Here is a 19,127-nt window from a genome sequence, read left to right as displayed (position 1 = left end):
AGTTTAGGAGACAGCAATACAGCTTTGTGAAGTCTTTTGATAGTATAGATGTACCATAATTCTCAATCACCTCCCTCCTGATGGATGGTTGTTTCTAATTAGGAGTGCCTCAAAACACACTATCATGTTTATTTCTACAGGAGAATCCTAAAGTTGAGAAAATTTGGTCAAAGAGTGATTTTTTCAAAAGAGTTGTAGTAACGCATGCAGCCAGTAGGCAAGAATGTACATTTTACCACCACATCCTCCCAGTATTAGATGTTATGACTTGTTTCAATTTTTGCCAATCCAAGAAAGGAAAATTAGCTTTTGGTTGTGTGGTAGTCAGTTTGAGTATTTTCTTGTTTACTGTCCTTTCTCATTTTCTCTTGATCACTTCTTTTGCTCATTTTTATTACTTTTTGAAAAAATCAAATTATAAGCATTGTTTACATTAGAGTTGTTAACCTTATGTATCGTATGTATTATAAATATTATCACAACTCTTTCATTTATCTTTTGAGGTTTTATGGTGTATCTTGCCAATAAATACTTTAAACTTTAACATAGCCATGTGTATTTGCAGGAGAGGAAAGATTTTTCCTCTACCCTCTTGGTAGAACCTGGAGTCCTACAAACTAAATTGGCAAAGACAGGCTCACATGAAGAAAGGTATGAAATTTTCTTCTCAATTTTACATGCATAGGGGTCCACAGAAAAAAGTAAAAACTCAAAGAAGTGGTTAGGCTTGAGAGTTCCTATACTGTTTTAATGAAGGATGATAAATTGTGAAACGAGTAGACGAAGGAAGAGGAGTTTGAGCTTCTAGGAGTGGTAAATTGTGGGAAGGTAAATATATGGGGGAAACTAATGGTAGATAAAGGTTATTTAGTAAGACTTTTTTATGCAGACTCATCAGTGCCATATCCATCTCCAATGCTAAGGGTTGTTCCCTTCCTTTGGGTACGAGAGAAGAGAGGAACATCTTCACAAAGGGAAATTTATGCCCTGCTTTTGTTAGATGGGGGAAAGTAGAGTTCTTCCTGCGTCTGCTTCTCAGTTGTCTTTTTTAGCTCAAAATAATTTTTATGCTGAAGTGTCATATTTTGGCATGGCTTATTCATCTTTAATTTTATGGCTTCTAAGTTTCCTTCCTTCCTTAAGAAATCTCTTTAACCTAAAGTCACTGTTATTCTTCTAATTTTTCTCCCAATACATTTTTGTTATATTTTTTATATTTCAATCTATAGTTCTCATAGAATTTATCTGCCATGTGGTGCAAGGTAGAAGCTTAACTTTTTATCTTCCAGATAGCCAGTTATTGCCTTCTTTTGCTAATTTATGAATGAAAATACTCCTTGCCCACTAAACTGAAATGCCACCTTTATAATATATTAATATTCTATGTATAGTTGAATTTTTCTGGATTCTCTATGTATTTTTTTTTAAGATTTTATTTATTTATTTGACAGAGAGAGAGAGAGAGACAGTGAGAGAGGGAACACAAGCAAGGGGAGTGGGAGAGGGAGAAGCAGGCTTCCTGCGGAGCAGGGAGCCAGATGCGGGACTTGATCCCAGGACCCTGGGATCATGACCTGAGCCGAAGGCAGCCGCTTAACCGACTGAGCCACCCAGGTGCACCTGTATTTATCTTTTTTATGCTAATAATTTTTTTCACTACAACTCTGATCATAATAGCTTTGTGTTAAGTTTTACTATCTAGTAAGACACATTTCCTACTACCAGCCTCTGCTAATCTTTTTCTAAACCATTCTTAAATATTCATCTTCCATTTGTTAATATTGAAATCATTTACATTTTCCAATGACAGTTTTTTACATATTCTATACTTCAAAAAAAATTTATTTCTAGGCATTTTATTGTTCTTGTCAGTCGTGTTGCTTGTGATAAGAACCTTTCAAAGTAAGTTCTAGGAGCTTTTCTGCCAAAGCACTTTGTGTTGGCTCTTGTGTGTGAACTGATGACTATTGGTCCCAGAAGTGTTTTTGTCTTGTTTTCTGCAGCATATGGAGTGAACAGGAGGAGAGCAGGGAAGAGAGGTTATATTAGCTATGATTCAAATTTTCTATGGGGCAGTTCTCAGCTAATTCAGATTACTGAGGGGTTATCAGAAACTAAATAAGACTCTTGTTTTTTTTTTTCCTCCAGTTTTTGCAGCTTTTAGTAAGTGGAATACTCATATCAATGCATTTTACTTAATTTAAAAAATTTTATTAGCTATTTGAATGCCCAGTTTGATGGCCAGATTTGTTAGATTTAAATATATCCTGTAGTGAATATTTTCTTTAAAATGTTCTTTAGTCTAATTACTTAGGCTCTTTGATTTAGTCAGTGGGTATTTATTGCAGATGTTCTTTGTTAATGAAATGCTGTAGCATTACTTGAATACTGATTGTATTCAAATTCATCTGTATTCACTCTTTGGGGAGGGGGTGTAACAGTTTAAAAAGTGCAAATAACCTGATATTCCACTCAATAAACACCAGCCCTAGACAATTTATACAATAAAAGCCTGGCTAGCCCTACGGGAAAAAATATGCCAGTGACTTTAAGGAGACCTTCCATTGCAGATGAGAAATCAGTATCATTGGTCTGACTAATGGCAGGGCTGCTAGTGATGATAACTTCGTCAACATCCTGGTGGAAGAAATTGAAGAATTTATTTAGAGTCTAAAAAGAAGAACTGAGTAAGGAAAACTCAGAAGAAGAACTAAGGAAAAACAGTTCTTTTTGGACTCTAAATAAATTCTTCAATTCTAACTCAGTTCTAACTCAGAAGAAAATTTGAGTATTTAGCTTTTGCTTGCAGATTAACTTGAGAATTTAATTCATGTGAAGGATGAAATTTAATGGTGGGAAGTTGCCAAGAATTATGAGAATATAGGAAAATATATGACATCATTTCTGCCTTCAAAGAACTTGAAGGAGCAATATATTTAATGCGGCCACATTAGAAATGTGGTGACATTAAATAATACAACATATCATGGATGACAAAATGTGTGGTCAAACCATTACCATATAATTGTTGAATGAATCTGTATGAATGAGTGGACTCAGACTATTCAAACATTATACTTTTATACATTTATTAAACCTGATTCTGTATCTACAACATAGAATTTCTAATAATCTTATTTTTTAAAGATTATTTATTTATTTGACAGAGAGAGACAGGGAGAGAGGGAACACAAGAAGGGGGAGTGGGAGAGGGAGAAGCAGGCTTCCTGCTGAGGAGGGAGCCCGCCCGATGTGGGGCTCGATCCCAGGTTCCTGGGATCATGACCTGAGCGGAAGGCAGACGCTTAACGACTGAGCCACCCAGGCACCCCAACAATATTCTTTTAAAAAACCATTTAATTGCAAGAGTAAAACATGTTTTTAAAGATTCAATTGGTTATAAAGAAAAAGATAAAAAAGTCTCTTCATATCTCCATTCACCAATCTGACTACCAGAGGAAACTTTTTACAGTTTACTATCCATCTGGAAACTTTGTATGCCATGCACACACACACATACTTTAAATGGATACAATATTTAGTCCTTCTACAGTTGATTTTTTTTCCTTATTTCATTTGAGTACCTACTGATCTACTTCTTTTAGTGCCTGTACAATGTCAGTGTATCAGATCCTAAAGTATCATAACTTAATTTAATCTTTTCCTTATTGATAGACACAGGTTATTTCCTATTTTCCACTGTTAAAAACAGTACACCAGTTAATAGCTTTACACTCCCTTCTGTCAGATTATCTGTAAAATAAATTCATAGAAATCTAATCTTTCAAATTGCAGTCTTGAGAGAAGCTCAAGGTGTTCTGTCATGGCTTGGTTTGAAATGATCTGTTGAGGTAAATCAGACGTGAAGATGATCTGGTGGCAACGTCAAAATCAGAGTTGTTTAGTTTCCTTTTTGGAGGGGTTGGGGCTAAAAAATGTTGTCTTTCTTTTCTAGTAGCTCCCAGATGCACCCCTTCAGAAGCAGTCCTTGGTAAAAGAAAATGACACTATTGTCCTAAGAATCTCACAGGACAACTACGTAATAATCATGTAAAATAGTCTCTTATCCGAGAGGGAAAAAAAGAGTTGTGGCCTTATAACACTTATCCTCACGTTTTCCATTTGGGACCAGAACTAGTTCGACCACCACTTATTTTCACTTCGTGGTTCGAATAAGCGTGATTGGTGCACTTGGCTTTTTGTCTTCCTCAAAGAGGGGGAGGGACAGAGGTTAAATGTGCTGACTGTGCCGGAATTGAGGAGACCCAGGGAAAGCAGGTTTGTGCACGGTTTGTTTTTTCCTCTTCGCTGTAGCTGTTTACGCGGGGGCGATGGGAGGAGTGAAAACGTCAGGGCCCCATTAGTGCTTTCATTCTCTCCAGTCCTTGAAGGAATGAAACTTCAGCGCCGTCTCTGTCCATTTCAGAAACAAGAGGATCCTCTCAAGAGTCACCGGGCAGAAACACCGACTCTGCGCCTGCACTTTTCTGTGACCTGTGAAGTAAGAACACAGACAAAAGACACCAGAGCAGGAAGCACAACATAGACCGCACTCCTTCAGAGAAGAGCCCGGCGTACTTCGTCCTTCCCCCACACCCCGCGTTGCCGCGGGCCCCGCCTCACAGGGGGTGGAATTTAGCGCACCTTCCGGATTGCCGGCGGAAGTGGACGAATTTGAATCTTGTGGGCCGTTGGATGGGGCTGCTTGCGGTCGGCTTTGCGGCTCCGCGGAAGAAGGGAAAAGTGACACGACCATTCTGGAACTTCTGCCCGACACGCCTTGGTGAGTGAATGGAGAATGGGAAGAAACTGAGTATTCCAGGGAGAGGATTCGGACCGTCGGAGGGGACAGGGGTCGAGAGGCGGGACAGTGTAGCGGAGGCCTCGGAGTGCCTTTGGGGGTGTCGGGTGGTGGGGTTGGGCTTGAAGACTGGGAAGTCGGGGCGCTGGGGAGCGTCTCCCGGGCCCGCGCACACGAGCCAACTCTAAGTATTGAGGATTCCGAGGCCCCCCGCCCCCGAGATTAAGCCTTATTTAATCTGACGTTCTGGTAAACACAGTTTAGTGTTTCCGCCAATTGGACTCGAATGCTGAAGCTGTAACAGTAGTTAGATCTAATTGCGAAAGCGTTACCACAGGTAAAAAGAATCTTCCTTTATTAAAGATGGAAGGTTGGGGGCAGGTTTAGAATGAGGAGATGCTGTACGTGGCTCCGGGTTCCCCCTAAGAGTGATACTCAGAGTAGTCTTTATTATTCTGGACCGCAGGGATATGACAGTCTTTGAAATGCCCGGTGGGGATTTAAACTGAAATCTGAGTATCCTTTGTATTTAAAACCCGGATATTTTTCTTTCACGATTGACATTTTTCTTGTACCGCAAAAATCCAGGACTCTTGCTCATTTAAACTGACCATAGTAACAGCTGTAATTCATAGAGGTCTTAGTTTGCTAACAATAGGGATAAGGTTTAGCTAGTTCCACAGATCTGCCTTTTCAGCTGCTTCATTCATTGGCCAACTGGGTTATTGTGGAGTCATTATGGAAACACTCTACTAATGTTAACAGAATTGGGTTTTCTTTGTTTTTTTTGTTTTGTTTTTTGTTGTTGTTTATTAATTTTTAATGATGAACTACCTCAAATAGCAAACGCTGTTTAACCCCATAGCAAAGTCTGCCTTCTTCTGGAATAGTTTAAATGTGTACCCTACATCTAAAATATAAATGAGTTTAAATGTATAGAAATTTTATATCTTGCCTTATTGAACACTGTCTAATATTGTGTTGTTTTATAGGAACCGGTATTTTATGTTCCTTTTAAGATTTTAACACCAGGGTATCATACCATAAAAATGCATAAATATCTTTTTAAAAATAGACATTTCTTCATCTATTACTGGCTGCTCCTACTCTCCTATCCCTGCTAGTGAACTTTTGTTTCATTATTAGCCAGGAAAAATAGATTTAAGGATTCAGTATTTATGATTGTTGAACTTTAAACGTTTGTGTAAGATTGCAGCAAAGACATTAGCTGTACTTTCCTAAGAATTGCAGACAGCTGTTCTGCTCATTTTATGTGCGCTACCAGCAAATAGTAATTTTTAAAAAATTAGTCTCTACATTTTAATAGGTTTCTTGTCCTTAGCTGGACTTTTTTCATTTATTTTTGCTCTATCTACCTAAATCATCAGCGAATTTCAAATTTTCTTATGTACACATTACCTTGAAGGGTTTGTTAAGTGCTGATTCCTACACTTCAAAATTAAAGATTTATTTATTTGAGAGAGAGAGAAAGTCCCAAGCAGACTCCATGCCCAGTGCAGAGCCCGTCATGGGCTCCATCTCCCAAACCATGAGATCACCACCTGAGCAGAAACCTCAAGAGTCCGCAGCCCAACCAACTGCTCTACCCAGGAGCACCCTGACAGAGTTTTAAGGGCACTGACTTGATCTTTCCTAGAGAGGCATTATAATATACTGTTAAGGGCAGGGAACTGGAGTCAGATTGCCTCAGTTCAAATTTCATCTCCACCAGTTGGTAGTTGTATGACCCAAGCAAGCTGCTTTACCTTTCTGTGCTTCAAATCCCTGACCTGTGTTAATGGGATAATAACAGTACGTACCTTGAAGGATTATTGTGAGTCAAATGACTCAACACATATAAAAATCTTAGATTAGTGTGTGGCACATAGTAAATGATACATATATCTCCGATTATATTGAGTTACTGAGCATTGTACAAACCACATTACATACATTATCTCAATCTTCACATATAACACTGCAATATTTACTATTTTCATGTAAGTTAATGGAGGCTAAGAGGGTTCAGTTCTCACACAACTACCAAAATGTTTGAACCAGGTTCAGAAACTAGATTTAATTAGAAAGTTTATGCTTCTTTTTTTATGTCTTATTATTATTATTTTAAATAATGCTTCCTGCCTCTCTCTGCAGTCTATCCTTTCAGTTATTGCCTCTTAAAAATCTCTGATGGCGGGCGCCTGGGTGGCTCAGTTGGTTAAGCGACTGCCTTCGGCTCAGGTCATGGTCCTGGAGTCCCGGGATCGAGTCCTGCATTGGGCTCCCTGCTCGGCAGGGAGTCTGCTTCTCCCTCTGACCCTCCTCCCTCTCATGCTCTCTGTATCTCATTCTGTCTCAAATAAATAAATAAAATCTTTAAAAATAATAATAATAAATAAAATAAAACAGATCCGTTTTTTAAAAAAAAAAATCTCTGATGGCTCCTCTTTGTCTACCACATATAATTCAGATTTCTCAACTTTTTCATTTTTTTACAAAGCCCTTGTCAATCTGGTTCCAACCTCTGTTTGCAAGCATCAACTTCATAATATTCTACCACTCTTTTCCAACCTGTGATGTTCTATCCGTACTAGTACCATTGTCCAAATCTGTTCTCTCATTTTTATATATACTTAGCCATCAACTTTTTTAGGTCCCTTTAAGATTTTACCCAGTGGGTTTCCAATACTTTCCTAGACTTCCCCAGGTGGAATTCTTCTTCCTCAGTGCAATGTAGTTGTAAACATAGCACTAGACTGAGAGCTCTTGTCCTCTTTGTCTTTATATCTGCAATTCTTGGTACAGAACAGTGAGTGTCCTTGTACTCTGAAACTGTATATGTTCAACCAGTGCTTGTTATTTTAACAATTTGACACATTGTATCTTGTTAAATGCTGAGGAAGTTTGTTGTTTTTTTTTTTTTTTTTTTTTTACTTTTTTTCTGAAGTGATAGACTAATTCTGGATAGCTTAGTAGAGATTTTAGTGATACCATATGGTTTGTAAATTTCACAAATATGGAAAAATATGTATAGAAATTGTAGGTTCAGAAGACATTTCAAGTGGTAAAAAATTACGAGTAATATTTACTAACATTCACGGAACTCCAGATGCTTTATACATATTTTCTCACTTAATCTCACTTTTCTCACTTTTATTATTATCCCCATGTTAAGATGAAGAAACTAGGTACCAAAAGATTTAGTAACTTAAAAAATTTTTTTTTGCATTCCATTTTCTCCTGGTGGAATTTTTTTATTACAAGAATAATATATGTTTAGTGTAATTAGATTAATAATAGGGAAGTACATACATAAGTATTCATTTCTATGTTCAATTCTAAATTAAGAAAATATTGGGGAGTTAAAAAACAGCAAAATTTGCCTTTCCTTTTGAGTTTGAATAGCTGTTTCTTGATCTCTTTGCCCGTAACCTTTTCTTTAAAAAGCTGCCCAAAAATATAGGGACATCACTCTAAAGACCATTGGGTAGGGTTTGGTCTAAGGAGCTTATGATCCTAATATGCTCCCATTCCACACACCGTCTCCAGCCAAAGAAGTACCAGATATAGGAATGAATAAGAGCTAAATGTCTAGACCATTCACATTATTTCTTCTTGAATTTTGGAATTGGGATACCAAAAACTACTGGAGCCAAGCCAGAAACGTCTTTATATTGCTGAGATCACAGTGGAATCATGAAGAAATAAGAGAGTGTGGCAGAGGGAGCCAATAAACAATGGGGTAGGGCAACCTGTTTTCCAGAGATTAGTTATAAAAGTCAGTAAAACTTGTAACTTTATTGCTTTTCCTTTTGTTGTTAAGACTATTTTTTTAGAGCAATTTTAGTTTCATAGCAAAAATGAGGGGAGGATAATAGTGATTTCCCCCACACATGCCTAGCCTCTCCCATTATCTACATACCCCACTAGAGTGGTACATTTGTTGAAATCGTTGAACCTACATTGACACATGATAAGCACTCAAAGTTCATAGTTGAAATTACAGTTCACTTTTGATTTTGTACATTGTTTGGGTTTGGACAAATAGATGATGACAGGTGTCCATCATTATATCATACAGAGTATTTTCACTGTTGTAAAGATCCTCTACACTCCACCTTTCCCAACCACTGATCTTTTTACTGTCTTCAGAGTTGTGCCTTTTCCAGAATATCATATAATTGGAATCATACGGTTTGTAGCCTTTTCAGATTGCCTTCTTTCACTTTGTACTATGCATTTAAGTTTTCTCCATGTCTTTACATGGCTTGATAGCTCATTTCTTTTGTGTCTGGATGATCTATAGTTTGCCTGGATGATCCATAGTTTATCCATTCACTGAAGGACATCTTAGTTGCTTCCAAGGTTTGGCAATTGTGGATAAAGATGCTGTGAACATGTGAATGTTTTGGTGTGGACATAAGTTTTGACCTCCTTTGGGTAAATACCAAGGAGCATGATTGCATAACTGAGGTAAATCCCACTTGGTTGTGGTGTATAATTTTTTAAATAAGTTCTTAGACTTGATTTGCTAATATTTTGTTGAGGTTTTTTGCGTCTGTGTCTTTGACATTGGTATGAGGGTAATGATGACAGAATAAGCTAGGAAGTATTCCTTCTGCTTATATCTTCTGAAAGAGGTTGTAGAGAATTGGTATAATTTTTTCCTTAAATGTTTGGTAGGATTTGCCAGCGAACCCAACTGGGCCTGGTGCTTTCTGTTTTGGAAGGTTATTAATTACTGATTCAGTTTCTCTGATACAGTCCTATTCAGAGTGTTTATTTTTCCTTGTGTGAGTTTTGGCAAATTGTGTCTTTGGCCCATTTCATCTAGATTATCAAATTTGTGTGCATAGAGTTCATGGTATTCCTTTATTATATATATGTTTTAAAGATTTTATTTATTTGTCAGAGAGAGAGAGTGTGAGCACAAGCAGGGGGAGTGGCCAGCAGAGGAAGAAGCAGTCTCCCTGCCAAGCAAGGAGCCCGATGTGGGACTCCATCCCAGGACCCTGGGATTGTGACCTGAGCTGAAGGTAGATGCTTAAGCAACTGAGCCACCCAGACATCCCTCCTTTATTATATTTTTAATGTCCATAGGATCTGTAATGATATCCCTTCTTTAATTTCTGGTATTGGTAATTTGTGTCCTCTCTGATTTTTTTCTTAGCCTGTCTAGAGTCTTACTGACTTTATTGATCTTTCCAAAGAACCAGCTTTGGTTTTGTTTATTTTCTCTATTGATTTCTTGTTTTCAGTTTCATTGATTTCTGCTCTAATTCTCATTACTTATTTTCTTCTACTTAATTTGGATTTAGTTTACTCTTCTTATAGTTTCCTACAGTAGAAACTTAGATGACTCATTTTAGATCTTTTCTAATATATGCATTCAATGATCTAAATTTCCCTTTAAGCCCTGCTTTGACAGCATCCCTCAATTTTAATGAGTTGTGTTTTCATTTTCATTTAGTTCAAAATATTTTGTATTTTCTTTTGAGATTTCTTTTTTACTCTTGTGTTATTAAAAATGTGTTGTTTAATCTCCACATATTTTTCAGATTTCCCAGCTGTCTTTCTGTTATTGATTTCTAGTTTAATTCCATTGTGGTCTGACAGACATTGTATGATTTTGATTTTAAATTTGTTAAGGACTGTTTTATGGCCTAGTATATGGTCTTTCTTGGCAAATGCTCTATGTAAGCTCGAGAAGAATCTACATTTTGCTCTTGTTGGATAAAGTACTCCATTATATCTAGTTGTTTCATGATGATGTTCAGTTCAACTATCAGATCAGTTCCTTACTGATTTTTTGCCTACTGGATCTGTCCATTTCTGATAGAGAGGTGTTAAAGTCTCCAACTGTGGTTGTGGATTTACTTGTTTCTCTTTGCAGTGCTATTAGTTTTTGCCCCCCATAGTTTGCCTCACATAATTTAACATAGTTAAACATAAGTTCTTAGGTGTATACATATTAAGTATTGTTACATCTTCTTGGAGAGTTGACCCCTTTATCATATTTAATGCCCTATTTATACCTTATAATTTCCTTAAAGTCTGCTCTGTCTGAAATTAATATACTCCTGCTTTCTTATTAGTATTAGCATGTTATATTTTTCTCCATTTATGTTTAATTTATATTTAAAGTGGATTTTTTGTAGAAAATATATAGTTGGGTCTTATTTTTTGATCTACCCTAACAAATCTGTCTTTTAATTGGTACATTTAGACCATTGACATTCACCATGACTGTTGATATAGTTTGATTAATGTGTACTATATTTGTTACTGTTTTCTATTTGTTGCCCTTGTTTTTTGTTCCTGTTTGTCTCCATTCTTTTTCTGCCTTTTGTGGTTTTAATTAAGCATTTCAAATGATTTTATTTTTTTTCTTTCTTAGGATATCAGTTATATTTCCTTTCTAACTTTTTTTAGTGGTTGTCCTAGAATTTGCAATACACATTTACAACTAGTACAATAATTGAGTATGTTATTGATACTGTTATTTTGAACAAGCTGTTGTCTGTTAGGTCAATTAAGGATAAGAAAAATAGAAGTTTTTATTTTACATTCACTTATTCCTTATTCGATGGTCTTACTTTCTTTATGTAGATCTGAGTATCTGAATACTATCTTCCTTCTCTTTCAAGAATTACTTTTAACATTTCTTATAAGGCAGGTCTACTGGCAACAAACTCTCTCAATTTTTGTTTGAGAAGATCTTTACTTTTCCACTTTTTTTAAGAGAGAATGTGCACATGTGTGCAAGTTGGGGGGTTGGGGGGCAAAGGGAGAGGGAGAGAGAAAATTCCAAGCAGGCTCCACGCCCAGCTCAGAACCTGATGGCAGGGCTCCATTTCATGACCCTGAGATCATGACCTGAGCCGAAATTGAGTCAGACATTTAACCAACTGAGCCACCCCGGTGCCCCTTCTTTTACACTTTTGAAGGATAATTTTGCAAGACACAGAATTCTAGATTGGAATTTTTTTTTCCTCAACACTTCTTGCCTACATGGTTTCTGAGGAGCCATCAGATGTGATTCCTTCCTTTGTTCCTCTATAGGTAAGGTGTTTTTCCCCTTCTGCTTGGTGTTCTCTGAACTTAGTGGATCAGTGGTTTGATGTTTCACAGTGACTTGTCATTAATTTTTTTTTTTAGCTTTTTTTTTTTTTTAATTAAGTAAGCTTTACCCCCAGCGTGGGGCTTGAACTCATGACCCCAAGATCAAGAATCGTATGCTCTACCATTTGAGCCAGCCAGGCACCTGTCATTAAATTGTTTCAAATACTTCTTCTGTTCTTTCCTCTCTTGTGGTATTCCCAAAACGTTTATGTTACGCCTTCTGTAGTTGTCCCAAGGTCCTCGGATATTTTGTTTTGTTTTTTTTATTTCATTTTGTTTTTCTTTTTTCAGTGTTTGTTCTCTTTGTTCAGTTTTCAAAGTATCTGTTGAGATATCTTCAAGCTCAGAGATTCTTTCCTCAGCCATGTCCAGTCTACCTGGAATCCCATCCAAGACATTCTTCATTTCTGTTGCAATGTTTTTGATCTCTAGCATTTCTTTTGGTGCTTGCTTAGGATTTCCATCTTTCTTCTTTCATTGCCATCTGTTCTTGTATACTGTATACTTTATCTATTAGAGCCTTAGCATATTAATCATAGTTGTTTTAAATTCCCAGTCTGATAATTCCAACATTCCTACCATGTCTGGTTTGGATGCTTGCTCTGTCTTTTCAAATTGTGCCTTTTGCCATAGTGATTTATAATTTTTTCTTGATAGCCATACCGAGTAAAAGGAATTGCTGTAAATAGCTGTTAGTAATGTGGTGGTAAGTTGTGGGTGAAGGGAAAGAGTTCAGTAGTCCTATGATTAGGTCTTAGTCTTTTCATGAGCTTATGTCTGTGAACTTACAAGTATTTCTCAGCTTCCCCCACATCTCCCCTCATATGAGATAGGATGGCTAGAGTAGCTTGGAGTCAGTTACTTCCCTTTCCCCAGGTCAGTTAGGCTCTGATAATACCCTAGCAGGTTAGGCTCCGGTTAACTAGTTTCTCCTGAGGGCAGGCCTTATTAAAAAGAACAGAATGCTTTGACATATTTCAAAATGGTACCTTCCCCCCTCTTCCTGCCAGAATGACAAGATTTTTCTCTTGATATTTACTGTGGAATCCTGGTCAAGATCCTGGTTGACTTCCTAGTGATAATTCTCAACAATATTGTGGGGAGTCCCCATAACTGGGTCCCCCTGAAGTTTTTAACTCTCAAATTGTCCATACTGAGTCACCAGCCATTAGTCAATTACAGTTCAGGTTTTCTTACCCCAGCATTGGATCCCACAGTGGTTCCAGCTGTTAAGTCTCTGCTAAAGTAAGTTGTGACTCCCTGTACTCACCCGTGTCTCTATTCTTGGGGGCAGTGGTTTGTCTGGTGTCCCTCCCTCTTACTGATCCAAAAAATGTTGATTTTTCAGTCTTTTCAGCTCTTACTGTTAGGATGGAGTAGGGACTTACAACCTGCTCACATGCTGCTTTTTTTTTTAATTTAAGTAAATATATTTTTAGTGAAGGTACTAATTTTATGTATCTTTCTGGTAATAGAATTTGTATAAAATAAAATTCACTCCATTTATGGGTACAGTTTGGTTTTCATAAATGTATTCTATTATTTGAACATACCTCAATTTATCTTATCCATTTTCTGTTGATAGGCAGTTAGGTTTCTTATGGCTTTTGGCTATAAAAGTAGGACATTTTTTAGCCACTATGGACATTTGTGTACAATGCACATGTCTTTCTTACTACTGGCTGCATCATATGATAGGTGTACATTTAACTTTATTGAAGTAAAATTCACTCATAAAATTAACTATTTTAACCATTCAGTGACATTTAGTACATTCACAATGTTGTACCATCACCATCACTTCGATCTAGTTTCAAAATATTTTTATCACCCCTAAAGGAAAACTCATATCTATTAGACAAGCATTCCATATATTCTATTCCCCCAGTTCCTGGAAACCACAGATTTGCTTTCTGTCTCTATGGATTTACCTGTTCTGGTTATGTCATATAAATGGGATTACATAATATGTGACCTTTTGTGTCTGACCTCTTTCACTTAGCTTATTTCTAAGGTTCATCCATGTTGTAGCATATATCAGTGCTTCATTCTTTTTTATAGCTGAATAATATTACATTCTATGGATATACCACATTTTGTATACCATCAGTTTAATGGACAAATGAGTTATTTCCATTTTTTAACTATTGTGAATAGTACTGTTAACGACATTTGTGTACAAGTTTTTGTTTGAAAATCTGCTTTCAGTTCTTTTGGATAAGTACCTAGTATAATTACTGGGTGATATGATAGTTCTACATGTGATGTGTTGAGCAACTGCCAGACTATTTTCCATAGTAGGTTCTCCATTTTACATTCCCATCAGCAATGTATGAGGTTTCCAATTTCTCTCTATTCTTGCTTTTTTTTAAAAAATTTTTAAAAGATTTTATTTATTTGACAGAGAGAGAGACAGCAAAGGCAGGGGGAGTGACAGGCAGAGGGAGAAGGAGAAGCAGGCTCCCTGCTGACCCTGGAATCATGACCTGAGCCGAAGGCAGATGCTTAACTGACTGAGCCTCCCAGGCACCCCTCTATATTCTTGGTTTTTAAATTATACTCACTTGAGGGGGCATCAAGTGGTATCTCATTGTTGTTTTAATTTGCATATTCCTAATGACTAATGATGTTGAGCATCTCTTCAGGTGCTGTTGATGATATAAATATTTTCTTTGGAGAAATGTCTATTCAGACCATTTGCCTGTTTTTAAATTTGGTTGTCATTTTGTTGTTGAGTTCTAAGTTTCTTAAATATTTCTAGATACTTGCTCTTTATCGGATATATGATTTTCAAATATTTTCTCCCATTTTGTGGATTGTCTTTTTACTCTCTTGATTGTGTAGTCCAAATTATTTTTTGTTTTTTTGTTTGTTTGCTTATGGTTTTGGTGTCATATATAAGAAACCATTGCCAAATCCAAGGTCATGAAGATTTACATGACCCTATGTTTCCCTCTAAGATTTTTATAGTTTTTGCTCTTACATATTAAGTCTTCAATCTGTTTTGAGTTAATTTTTGCATATAGTGCAAGATGGGATCCAACTTCATTGCTATGCGTGTGGCTACCCGTTTGTCCCAGCACCATTTGTTGAGCAGACTGTTCTTTCCCTATTGAATAGTCATGGCACCCTTGTCAAAAATTAATTGATCATAGACTTACAGCTTTATTTCTGTACTCTTCTTTTCAGTTGATCTATATGTTTATACTCATGCCAGTACTAACCTTTTTCAATTACTATAGTTGTAGTGGTAAGTGTCCAAATTGGGAAGTATAAATCATTCACTTTTTATTTTTTGGTTTTGACTATCAAGGGTTCCTTGAAATTCATATGTGGAGGGATACTCCGCAGTTTTGTGGGTTTTTTTCCAGCTTTCCTTCTTTCATTTGTTTGTTGCCCTTGTATTTCTTTTCTAAACTATATATTCAACTCCCAACCTCATTTTATGAGGCCAGCATTACCCTGATACCAAAGCCAGATAACGACACTACAAGAAAAGAAAACTACAGGCCAATATCCCTGATGAGTGTAGATGAAAAAATTCTCAACAAGATACTATCAAACCAAATTTAACAGCACATTAAATGATCATAATACCACATGATCCAGTATTTCCACATCTGGATATTTACCCGAAGAAAATAAAAACACTTGATTCCAAAAGATACCTGCATCCCTATGTTTATTGCATTATTTAAAAGATGTGGAAGCAACCCAAGTGTCCCTCTATAAATGAATAGGTAAAGAAGATATGGTGTGTGTGTATATACACGTTGGAATATTACTCAGGCATAAAAGACGATATCTTGCCATTTGTGACAACATGGATGGATCTAGAGAGTATTATGCTAAGTGAAATAAGTTAGAGAAAGACAAATACTGTATGATTTCACTTATATGTGGAATCTAAAAAACAAAACGAATAAATAAAAACCAAAAAATCAGAAACAGACTCATAAATACAAAGAACAAATACAAAGAACAAACTGATGGTTGCCAGAGCAGAGGGGTATGGGAGGGAATGGGTAAAATAGGTGAAGAGGATTAAGAGATAAAAACTTCTAATTATAAAATAAATAAGTCACAGGGGATGAAAAGTACAGTATAGGAAATATAGTCAGTAATATTGTAATAACTTTATATGATGAGAAATAGTGACGACTTATTTTGATGAGTATTTTGTAATGTTTGTAAATGTTGAATCACTGTGTTGTACATGTGAAATTAATATTGTATGTCAACTATACTTCAATTTTTAAAAAAAGGATCATACACCGTGATCAAATGGAATTCATTCCAGATGCAAGGATGGTTCAACCTATGCAAATCAGTGAATGTGACATATCAGATTAATAGAATGAGAAATAAACATCAAATGGTCATATCAATAGATCCAGATAAAGCATCTAAGAAAATACAGCATCCTTTCATGATAAAAATTCTCAAATTGGGTACAGAAGGAACATATCTCAACATATTAAAGGCCAAACATAACAAGCCCACAGCTAACATACTCAGCGGTGAAAGGTTGAAAGTTTTCCTGTAAGATCAGGACTAGAACAGGGGTGCCCACTATCACCATTCCTATGTAACGTGGCTGGAATTCTTAGCCTGAGCAGTCAGGCAAGAAAAAGAAATAAAAGGCATCCAAACCAGAAAGGAGGAAGTAAAATTATCTATTTGCAGATGACACAATCATATATTGAAAATCCTAAAAAATCTCACGAAAAAACTTTTAGAATAGCTATCCCGCTGTAACAAGAGGGAATTTGGCTTACTTTATTGTGTTAGTTATCTGTTGCTATGTAACAAATCAGCCCAAAACTTTGTGACTTAGAACAACAAACATTATCTGACAGTTTCTGTGGGTCAGAAATTTGGGAGCAGCTTAGCTGTGTGGTTCTGGTTTAGGGTCTCCCATGAAGTTGCTCTCAGTTTGTTAGCTAGTCTTCAGTTATATGGAGGCTTAATTGGGGTTGGAGGATTTGCTTCTAAAATGGCTCACTCTTGCTTAAGTAGGCCTTTCCAAGGAGCATCTTCAGAGTCTTTATGACCTGACAGCTAGCTTCCTCCATGATAGAGAGTAAGGAGGAAGTCACAGTGACTTTTATGACCTAGTCATACATTGTCATTTCTGCCAGCCTTTTTGGTAGAAGCAAGTTACTAAGCATGGCCGCAATCAAGGAGAGGGAAATCAGGCTTCACCTTTTGAAGGGAGGAGTATCACTGATTGGCCAAGTGGAGGTAAACAGTGGAAGAGACTCAGAATACTTTTTGACAGTGGCTTCTTGGAACTCTTCATTAAATTGTTCATGGCGTCTCAAGGAAGGAGAGAATAGTTTGCTATTATTTAGAACACCAAGTTTATTAAGACTTGGGCTGTTATTGAGACATATATTTACATAACATTTTCCTCCTTCTACTTAGGAAGTTTCAAAGTTGATACACTGGAAGGAAAACAAATGATAAAATCAATTAAAAATATGTGAATAATCTTTTTTTTATAAGATTTTATTTATTTGAGAGAGAGAGTGCGAGCATGGGTGGGGAGGGGCTGAAGGAGAGGGGGAACCAGGCTCCCTGCTGAGCAGAGAGCCAGCCGCTTATCCCAGGACTCCAGGATCATGACCTGAGCCACCCAGGTGCCCCTCTTTTTTTTTTTTTTTTTTTTGCGAAAGTTTTGGAGACTGAAATAAAGTGATCATCAATCAGGATTTAGAAAAAAGTTTTATTTCAGGTCTGGGAATTAAGAAGAAGGCTAATGTCAACTGGTCAAAAGTATGAATTGTGTCCTATCTTTAGAAATCCAATTTGGGGGTAGCTTTTAATTTTGATATAATTTTAAACTTAGAGAAAAGTTACAAGAATAGTATACAGAACTCCTGAATAATATTCAGCAATTATTTTGTGACCTAAAAGTCAGCCTAAAACCACCAGAGATAAACCTGTAATGTGATAAAGTTAGGTTTATTAACTCATTGCAGTGAGAGAGATTGCAGACCAGAGGAACCACCCGGCTTCTCACCAAACAAAGGGTAAAACAATTTCTTAAAGGATTTTGGAGAAGGGTGGCATTTAGGTGAAATTTAAATGAACTAGTGTTTTGATAAGGTCAGGCAAAGCCAGGGCTGTGTGTAAACTAAAGGAGTCAGCATCAGATCTGGACTACACAGTGGACCTATGGTGTTGTTTCCTTGAAAACTACAAAATTAAGAGGAAGGAGGAATGTTGTGTTCAGATAGCCCATATCTATAGCTCTGTATCTTTTTGGAAATTGAGATTTCTTCTCTGTATCAGTTACTGACTTAGATCCTCTTAGCAAAAGTAGGATATTTCAGAAAGTTTCCTCATGTCCTTTTCCAGTCATTTCCCTGACTGAGAGATAAGCACTGTTCTGATATTTTCATGGTAGATTGATTTTGCCAGCCTCAGAACGTCTTATGAATGGAATAATGTAAATATGAATGCTGTGTAGTTTCTTTTACTCAGCACAATATCTGTGAGGTTCATTTGTGGGTGTTTTTTTTTTTTTTTTTTTTTTGCATCTTGCAACACTTCTTACGTTTTTATTGCTAAGTAGTATTTTTTTTGAAGATTTTATTTATTTATTTGGGGGAGAGAGAGTGTGAACATGGGGTCGGGGTGGAGGGCAGAGAGAGAAGGACAAGCAGGACCTTGATGCAGAGCTCCATCCCAGGACCCTGAGATCATGACCTGAGCCAAAGGCAGATGCCCAATGGACTGAGCCACCCAGGCGCCCCTATGCTAAGTAGTAGTGTATTTTATCAATAAATTGCAATTTGTTTATCCATTTTCTTAGTGGTGAACTAGTGGGTTTTCAGCTTTGGAGTATCATGAAGAAGGCTGCTATGAACATTCTTGCATAAGGTTTCTGTCTGTATATGTTTTTATTTTTCCTTGGATAAATAACTAGATGTGAAATTCTTGCGTCAAAGGCTAGTATATGGGTATCTGTTTAACACTTTTACATTTCTTCCAACAATTTATGTGAGTTTCTCAGTTGATTCATATCCTTTCCAATGTTTGGTGTTAATAGTCTTCTTAATCTTAACCATTATTGTGGGTATGAAGTGGTCTATCATAGTGGCTTTAACTTTTTTTTTAAGATTTTATTTTCAAGTAACCTCTATACCCAATGTTGGGGCTCAAACTTAGAGCCCTGAAATCAAGAGTTACATGCTCT

The 19,127-nt window shown here is 36.7% G+C and overlaps 1 protein-coding gene across 4 annotated transcripts in view; it reads left to right on the top strand.

Annotated features, from left to right (window-relative positions):
* Nucleotides 1-4,375: 4,375 nt before the first annotated feature.
* The window catches only part of G2E3 (G2/M-phase specific E3 ubiquitin protein ligase), a 61,389-nt gene continuing 46,637 nt past the window's right edge, over nt 4,376-19,127 (top strand). For 2 of the 4 annotated variants that reach the window (XM_081830659.1, XM_081830658.1), the window contains exon 1: nt 4,639-4,783. Coding sequence is in view for 2 of the 4 variants with exons in the window: in XM_081830657.1 (XP_081686783.1) it covers nt 4,696-4,783 (88 nt within the window). In the remaining 2 variants the exon portion in view is untranslated. Of the gene's footprint in view, nt 4,784-19,127 lie in introns of all 4 variants that reach the window. The other 2 variants (XM_081830657.1, XM_081830656.1) reach the window with 2 other exon arrangements.

This window comes from Leptonychotes weddellii, chromosome 9 (assembly GCF_054177405.1).
Source record: "Leptonychotes weddellii isolate Sample4059 chromosome 9, ASM5417740v2, whole genome shotgun sequence".
NCBI classification, from domain to species: domain Eukaryota; kingdom Metazoa; phylum Chordata; class Mammalia; order Carnivora; family Phocidae; genus Leptonychotes; species Leptonychotes weddellii.
The sequence above is the reverse complement of the archived record's forward strand: the minus strand, read 5'-3'. Positions and strand labels throughout refer to the sequence as shown.